This window comes from Littorina saxatilis, linkage group LG14, assembly GCF_037325665.1.
Source record: "Littorina saxatilis isolate snail1 linkage group LG14, US_GU_Lsax_2.0, whole genome shotgun sequence".
Classification (NCBI taxonomy): Eukaryota; Metazoa; Mollusca; class Gastropoda; order Littorinimorpha; family Littorinidae; genus Littorina; species Littorina saxatilis.
Window position 1 is genome coordinate 13448532 of NC_090258.1, and position 9561 is coordinate 13458092.

General features: G+C 40.2%; 2 protein-coding genes across 2 annotated transcripts in view; one reads left to right on the forward strand and one right to left on the reverse strand.

Moving 5' to 3' along the window:
- LOC138946732 (cubilin-like) overlaps positions 1-8068 on the reverse strand; it is a 41645-nt gene extending 33577 nt beyond the window's left edge. Inside the window, exons 1-2 of the mRNA XM_070318135.1 lie at positions 7984-8068; positions 3675-3740 (exon numbers count right to left, since the gene is read on the reverse strand). Coding sequence (XP_070174236.1) covers positions 3675-3740; positions 7984-7999 — 82 coding nt within the window. The 5' untranslated portion in view covers positions 8000-8068. The remainder of the gene's footprint in view (positions 1-3674; positions 3741-7983) is intronic.
- LOC138947168 (uncharacterized) overlaps positions 1-9561 on the forward strand; it is a 256793-nt gene that overhangs the window by 172205 nt on the left and 75027 nt on the right. The gene's annotated exons all lie outside the window — the stretch shown is intronic.

The window sequence follows — 9561 nt, forward strand, 5'->3', positions numbered from 1 at the left end:
CTATTTGCATAACCTCTTGTGACATGTTCAAGGTTTGTGATTATTTGGTTGTTTTAAGAGCAGATGAACCACACTTTTCCATCCATTGTTTAATTGTATGGACAATACATGATCTTATGTCTCTCTCTTGCCGACCGATTTTCTGGGCATGGATGCCTTTTACCAGCTGTAACCTACCTCAGAATGGCGACAACCTCCTGTTTAGGACGACCGACCTACCAAAAAAGGGTAAATAACGAGTTTGATCTTTTACCTGTGAGAGTAAAAGTTCGTAATTAAACTCAGTACACGCAGCTCGCGCCTCACGCGGACCATTATGAGCCATGTGCGATAGTATGCTGTCAGTAGTGCGTGAATATTTCTTGGCCCAACGGCTGTCATCATCATTATCTTTTGCTTTCACAATTGAAGGACCGCCCTCAGAGTAGGGAGGATGGACGGAGAAAGAGGGTCGGAGTTTGAACAACAACTCAATCATGAAAGAGTGGATGCCGCTCTGCTTGGAAACCTGCTAGCTTTTTGGGGTGTTTTTTTTGTGCGTGTTTGTTTAGGCAACAACAAAAAAAAAATAGGTGTGGTTACGGTAACATAGCCAAAAAAAAATAGGGTAGGAAGGTAGGCAATCACTTTTTTTTAACTTTTTTTTCTAATGTGTACAAATTAAACCTACTTGACAGGGAAATAAGTGTGCGACTCGGGCGATTTCGCTTTCATTGCGTGTTCTGCACGGGTTTTTTTTTTTTTTTTTTTTTTGACAAATGTAATAAAAAGTTATAGGGTCGGCCCCTAAACATAGGGTAGGTCGGGTTACCGTAACCACACCTATTTTTTTTTAGGCCTTATGTACGTATTCTGTGATTGTGTGCTCCCTAACTGAGTTAATGAACACCTGAATAAACATTTACAACACTTCTCTTGACTTGAGCTTTTTGAGGTGATCAAAACGCTCTGTCATAGCACACATTAATTTTAAATCGTTGAGTGGTGGTGTAAACATAGCGACTCCATCAAAACAAAGGATACTGACCGCCTTTTAAGCGGGGCTCACACACGGGCGGAGCAAGCGGAGCAAGAGCGGAGCGGAGCAAGGAAATTGTCTCCGCTCTCCACCTGCCCTCTCACACACACGCTCCGATCCTGCTCCGGTAGGGGATTCCCCTATGATATGACATAGTTTCTCTACTCGCGCTGCCCGTTATTTGACACAGACATCAACACGGTGATCGCTGCACTAAATTCACGTGCAAACTGTAGTGACTCCAATGTGTTGGCAAGTGGTGACCATTTTGTGGTTATTCGGCAAACTTGCGCGCAAAAGAGCACGGTTTTAAAACACAGTCTAGTTGAATCGCCGCGCAAGATCTAGATAGGCTTCTTTCGATGCCGAACGATTGTAAAAAAAATTGTACAGCCTGATTCCACAGACATTCATGGTACTCCAGTTGCTCGATGAAATCGAACGTCTCTTCATTTGTCATCGGAGGCGCCATGTTTTCGATCAGTTACCTTGGGGGAACAAGGGAAGCAACTCACATATTATTTCCGGAGAAAGTGATGAGTGCGCTGATTGGCTGCACCGCTGCACCGGAGCCAAAAAATAGAAACGTGTCCTATTCCTTGCTCCGCACCGCACACACCACTTTCTCCACTCCTGCAACGGAAGTAGCGTCATCTCTCCGCCTGGTGCAGCATACTCCACCCTTGCTCCGCTTGCTCCGCCTGTGTGTGAGCCCCCCTTTTTTTCCCAAAATGTTTGCGGGGTTTTATTTCAACTTGAGAATAATTTCTACAAAATCGTTAGCCCTAGAGAACAAAACCAAGGTATAATAGCTGGTTATACACTCTTCCATGAAAAGTTTTATATTGTATGGGTTAATGCAACACTAACCAGACTCGGCTCATACAGATCGCTGTAAAGCTGCGATGACATCTGGCGGTGGCAGAATTATTTCATGCCCAAATGTTAAACATGCTGAACAGTTTTGTCCAGATCTAGACTAAAAACATTGCATTCGAAAAGACGTGGCTAGTGTTGTGGAATGCTGACAAAATCTCCGCACAACACACTGGTAAACCATAACATCTGTGTGCAGATATAGAGACAATTGTGTCAGGATTTGTTTCATATTTTGAGGTAGTTGATCTATATTTTCGTCATGAGGCATCATCTGCACTGCTTCAGAAGCAGAAAAGAGAGGCTCTGCAACGGCTTGAAGCGGCAACCATCACTGAGTGTCTACGGCATGGAGACATACATTTTTATCAACACTTTCGGAAGAAAGCTCACAGAAGGTGACGTGACAGATGAGATCACGAACATCGTCACAAACAACAGTGAAATGCTTAGAAAGCTTTTGCAAATCTGCTTGAAGAAAGAAAATATTCTTGCGAGATCGAAGGTGTTTGTTGGCAAATACTTGGCTACCTCGCAGTATGCCTGTTCAGTTAAACTCAATGTACAAATCCGTTTATCTGGTTTTCTTGTAATTTGTAGGGTACAAAAAGTAGTCGAAATTACCTTGTGACAATATTACAGATACTTGGAAGTCAAAGAATTTCTTCTTATGCACAGTGTATAGGTACCAATGAGAGGGAAAAAAATGCTCAGAGCTGGAAAAAAAAATTTCTTCAAGATTTGCTCAGAGCGGGAACATCTACAATAGTAAACACCTCAGAGCTGGAACAATTCTTTTTTGCCCCCTTTAACATTCATATGTCATCACTTTCGTGCCATCCACTGAATGGGAGTGTTCAAAGTATATTCTTCTATCAGCAGGAGCAAATATTTTATTTACATGGGCCATATTTTGTCCGTTATTCAAATCGCCTCAGAGCTGGAACAAACTACGCACCGCCCATTTTTCTGTTTGCTAAGAGCGGTATTTTCGTTTAAAGAAATTATTTGAGTTTAGAGAAATCTAGGATCCTATTATGGTTTGTATGGTCTGTAATTACCTGTGTCAAGAATTATCACGAAAATACACGAAATAACACACTCTATCCTTGCTTGCAGGCAGGCAGGCAGGCACACACACACACACACACACACACACACACACACACACACACACACACACACACACACACATACACACATACAGAAACCCTCACACAACAAACACACACACACACACACCTAAAGTGTGGATGGTTACCTAAGAGGCGGCACTGGGTGTAGTGCCTTTCTAGTGCACTTGCACTACAACAGCACTGGGTGCAGTACTCGCTCCGGCATCGAAGAATTTTGCACTAAAAAATGCACAAAATTTGACCTATTTCGTCGCCTATAGAGGACGGAAAGAATGTCATTTTGAACATTGTTATGACATTCTTTCCGTCAAAAAAGTCAATTTAACGGTGTCAATTTAACCATAAGGCAACCATCCACACGTGTGGACGGAAAGAATGTCATTTTGAACATTGTTATGACATTCTTTCCGTCAAAAAAGTCAATTTAACGGTGTTAAATGAAGCGACCATCCACACAATTAGGTTGCCATCCAGAGTTTAGGTTGCCATCCACGTGTGGATGGTTGCCTTATGGTGATTTAGGCAACCAAACCTGTGGAAACATGGGTACACACACACACACACACACACACACACACTCACACATACACTCATACACACACTCTCTCTCTTGGAAGAACGAACGCAAAGTGAGAAATGTATACCTTCTGTTTGTCCAGACACATCGTGGGAGAACAGGACCAGAATGAGTAGAGGCAAGAAGATCTGCCCTGCAAAACAACCAAAACGTGGGGCGTGATTCTTCTGGTTTTGACGTTCTACACAACAACGTTAGCGCAAATAAAAGGAATGTCCACGAGAGTCAAATTATACACCAAGCATTGACAGAAACAGTGTGTTTTCATGATGTTGAACGCTTCTTTATAAAAAAAAAGTTGTTTTCCAAAAGATCTTTTTTGCAAAATAAGAAACCAAAACATCTACGACTTCAGTTCAGTTCAACACAAAGAAACTCAACTCGAGCACTAGGACAAGTTTTCCGCCGCCGCAATTCGAATTATAACTGCCTGTTATATCCAATGATGTTTCAACAAAATCATCTTCTGCTTATTTTCTGACAAAACAGAAAATAATAATGCAATCTCGAATTATAAATGCCTGTTATATCCAATGATGTTTCAACAAAATCATCTTCTGCTTATTTTCTGACAAAACAGAAAATAATAATGCAATCTCGAATTATAAATGCCTGTTATATCCAATGATGTTTCAACAAAATCATCTTCTGCTTATTTTCTGACAAAACAGAAAATGATAATGCAATCTCTGCCCTTGAACACAACACAATCCGAAAGGTATCAGTTACATTCAGACAAAGGGATGTCACTTAACAACGTATTAGCCGCGCGCGTGCATGGTTACCTCGCTTGAAAATGACTTCAGGTGAGCTAAATTTGAAAGAGAAAAACTCAATAACAAAAAGTCGATTTTTGCTTTTCCTTGTTTTAATAAGCTTTAATACCAGGTGATATACGTCAAATTGGCGTTGTTTAACGAACGAATCAAGTTTATCTTTATGACCAGACTTCAGCTTCAGACAGACAGAGAGAAATGTTCCTGCAAAACACGTCTCATCGGGCTGCGTTCAAGACGGAAAAAGAAGTTGGGAGATTTAACTCCCTTGAATTATCGTAGGTTTGACTTTCTACAGAAAAGCGACCAAATTATCTTTTCCGATTGTCTTACGGAGGTGTCAGCCGAACCAGGTCATAACCAAATTTAAGTAAAGACTTAAATTTTTATGTCGCGAGAGGGCAGTGAACTTGATGTTCGAAAAAGTTGCGCACGCTCAGAATTTCGGCTGCAATTGTCAGAAATCAACCGCATCAAAGCAAACACCTACAATTTGCAAGTTTCGAACACCCAATCTTTGTCAGAATACCATACACACGCTATCGGCAGAATCTAGCCCAGCTAACACTAACATCGGCTACTCAGTAACCGAGTTCTACAGTAAAATCCGTAAACTCATTCGAAGTCAGTACGTAACATCTCTGTCCTATCAACCCATTGATATGAACGATCTACACCCCGATCTCCCAACAAACCTCCTCACTATCTTCAGACGCCTCTGTGCCGGCGGCTGCCGCTTCCATATCTTTAACAAGTCCTGCCATTGTGGAGAACCCTATTCATTTCAACACATTTTCGCTCCATGCGCTACAAATAGAATTACCTTTAAAACCTTATATGACCATATGCAGCTCCATGGTCTGAGTCCCCAGGATTATTTGCGCAGTAGCAGTTCTCTAGGCTGGTCACACAGCTTGCTGCTGTGCCGACTGGTCAGGGACTCGGACATGGGGCTGTGGGTATAACTAAGCCCAGATTATCACATCAGCGTGTTTCAGTTTGAGGTCGAGTGGCTCCCGCCATCCCTCCTGATTCCAGCGACTACCCTCTAGACAACATATCCTCACCCAAGGCCCACTAGTCGCCAAACTGTACATATTGTTTTTATTACCACGGCCTTCGTGGCTTACATTTTAATCCTTTTATTTGTAAAAAGTTTTGAGATTTATTGTTCGTGTTCCTCTTACTTGCTCATCTATTTGGTTTTATTGGTGATCCTGAAAGGTTCCACTTTTTAACTCGATTTGAATTAAAAAAAAAAATCATTTTACAAACCCGTTATTCAAGATATAGAATACAGACTTATAATTCTTACCAAGAAACATCTTAACTACTTTTCATTTTAACAAATTCCACAGAGCATTATCAACTCAACCCCACCCCCTGCCCTCCTCTCCTTATTTTTTATTTCTTTCTTTCCTCTTTTTGAAAGCGGACAAACACTCAAGTCCTTAATGGCTCAAAACCGTAGGACTTTTAATATTAATTTTAACTAACACGCTATCGTGTTTTTAGAGTAGTGATATGGTCAGATGTTCTGACGATAACAAGCTAAATGTGCATCTCTTCGATTCGGCGTGTTATACTTGTTGTACTCAAAATATCGGACCGTATCGCTACACTAAAATTACGATTACGATAGTTAATGCATGGAACTTGAATATGGGGTATCAGATTTGTTGCACAAGAATCACTACTAAATACCTTAGTACAACTGGAAATGAAACAAGTCTTGCAAAGCAAAATCAATACGTTTAGTCAATCTGTGGAACTCACAAAATAAAACTGAACACACTGCATATTTTCACTTACTAAAAAATAAATAGGATGATCGAAACACATTGGTAAAGTAACAGAAGCCCTACGAATCTGATTTTCTCACAACGGATTTTCTGGATTGCGCAAACACACTCTATTAGTAACGAATCGCCTGTGCCCCTTCTACCGATTTGAGCAGATTCTTCTCATCCTCCATTTTATAGTGACATGTAGCGTATCGTCTGCACAGTCATTACCAAAAGATGCCTGAGCCTACATTCCCTTAAGCAAACAGAAAAGCACGAGTCATTGATATTCCGACAGATTTCGATTTAAGACCAGCATTTTGAAGTCGACTGTTTCGATTGACTTTGCCTAGCAGACGACATAAAAAATGCGCTTGCAAATGCTCAGCAAATGAACGGTTTGAGTCAATTTGAAGGAAACAGCCGTGGGGATAGAATACGTGTAGGGTTCAGAGCAATCTTACCGTCAATATTTAGTACTAGCCTCCCCGATGAGCTAAGATACAACACGAACAAAAATGCCAAATTTAGTTTTGAACATGAGCACACCGAACAGGCCAGTAGGTATAACGTCAGGGGGCACCACTCTGTAGCTGCTTCATGTTTTAGTGAAAGCGGGTTGTCTGTCACGTCTTTTACAATCCATATTTAATTGAATGTAAAAGTAATAATGTATACTCACACGTAAATTAAGCATGCCTATAACTGATATTGTTAATTGCCTATGGATAAAAGGTGTACAAAATCATCACACTTGGAACAACTGGTCAGCATTCAAAGCGGAACGATCTCCCTGAAACTTCTGATCAGTCGCGAAAAGCCAAATTTAACTGACGTGTAATTATTTAATTGGATATAAAAGTAAATTTGTGCGCTCACGCTTAAAATTAAGCATAACTTATACCGTTTATTTATAATCGATAAAACGTGCATAGTGTCATACAATCGTAAATAATTGGTCGGTGTTCGAAGCAGTCGACACTGGCGAAATCTATCGCGAGTAGCCACATTAACCCGACCGGCGGTCGTGTGAAATTCGAAGGTTTAGAACCACAAATAACTCAATTTTGATCCGAGTTGAAATAAATGCTGTTTGAAAATAATGCATGTTCTAGTTTCAAAGATACACAGGATATTCACCAACGAAATAAAAATGAAAATAAGGTGAGAGTTTTGTCTGCAAGTGAAAGGCATAGCAAAGCCAGCACGCACAAGCAAAGTAGGTCTACTCGACCTGTTCATACAAATATCCAAACGCCCGCGGAATAATATGCCTTGTCAACGTTCTGTTCTTGTATGGTTATTGCTAATATTGTTATTGAAACAATCATAGTGCACTAAGAGATTTATAGAGAAAATCTCGAAAATAATTATTGAAATCAGCACTATGCGTTTCGTTCAATATTTTATTTTCTCGATTTGCGTTTCACCGCACTGTGATGTTTCAATAACTTTAATCATAGCGTATTTTGCCGACAACTGCAAGATACCATATCAACTAACAAAGGTACAGCTTGTCTCACTCTGTCTATCTACCTATCTGTCTGTCTTTCTGTCCATATCCACCTAACCATTTCTCAGCATAAGCGTACAAGAAAGCACACTGAACACTGAATATAAAAAGCCATGCAGTCACTTTGCAAGCGATAACATGACAAAAAATCATCAATCTAGAGTCAATAAAATTACCACTGTTTGTAAACACTGCTAAACGGAACATCCCCACTCCCCACCAACACCCCCCACCCAACCCCACCACCAACAAAAAACACAAAAACAAATCATACACAGAGACAGGCATTCAAAGTATACTTACGGCTCATGGTGCCCATTGTTGCAGGGGTACACCGAGAAGCAGCCAGGGCTGGTGTGTCCAAGCTGCATTATTCCCGAGTTTTATATGTTTCTCGGTCGACAAAGGTCTCGACACTTCCCGGATCCTTGAAAATCAAACAGCCATCCCAGACTGTGATTGGCTGTTACTTTCTGCAAACATGATTGGCCGAACAAAAGGCTGAGAATGATGCGATTGGTTACAAATGACTAACCCGGACCTCAACCACCCTATATTACCCCTTAACTTCATACCCGGAAACTCAGTCCAAACCCCCTTAGCACTCTCACAGATGATGATGATGATGATGATGATGATGATGATGATGATGATGATGATGATGATGATGATGATGATGATGAAACAAGTGTATCTGATCAATTTTCCCGGATATTTGCCCTCTCACTTTGCTCACGCAATAAACACATACATCATCAATTCATCTAGGTTATTGCTGCCGCCTGTTATCAATAATACAGTGACACCTGTATTGACTTTGGAACTGTTTATCCCTCAATTGAGCAAACATCCGATCAACTCCCCGTCCCACAGGTTGGGTGCAGTTTACAACCGAAAAACACTGTTGTAAGGCATTGTTTCTGTCATGCAAGAGCAAGCGAATTTGAATTTGAAAAAAAATAATGAACTTTCTAAACGAAGGAGGAGAATGGAACACCATACATGTGTATGTATCATATTCATTGGAGAACCTGCTGCATACACTTACAAGAAAACTCAAATGTAGTCAATCATTTTTCCGCTGTCGTTTTGTTGGTTCACATGTAGCACTTTCTAGATGCTGGTCATTGTTTGCGGGAACAGGAGGGAACAGTTATCGTTACGTTTTTGCTTGTAGCTTGCTTGCTGAAGGAGACATAGGATTATTCCACACATATAAACACAATGGCATCAAGAATACACAGTTTTTGTTGTTTTTTTTGTTGTTTTTTTGACAAAATCTTGCATCTTTAATGTTGGTTATTGTCTTACATATGTCTGTGTTTGGGTTGACTTAAGTGTTGTTTGTGGCGGTGTCATAATGGAGTTAACATAGTAACAATCACAATAAATAAGAGGAAAAGCAAATTGTAAGCGTGCTAAAGTTTTCTTAGTAACAGTTCTCTTTTCATACAAGTGGTGTTTAGTGTAACAATGTAAGTTCCGCCTTTACCCTGGTGCCGTTCTCCTTTTAGCGAAACGAAAGAAAGAGGAAGCGGCGAGGGAAGCCAGAAAAGAAGTACATATGATACACTATTTTACGTTTCGTATTTGTTTCTCTTTGTCAAACATTATTATAATATCAGTGGGAGTTCCGTATCTATATTTGCGTATGCACATCTTTCCTATCAAAATCAAGTGATTCATATATTTGCATTTTATTGAGTCAGCACCATTAATATAACCACACAAAATATGTTCTACTCCAAAGACTATTCTTATTTTATGTTTCTCATCAATAGTTTGTTCAACGTATCTCCATTGCACTTTTATTTTCTTACAATTAACAAAAAAATGTTCAACGTAATCTATTTCGGTTGGACAGAAGGGGCATCTCTCACT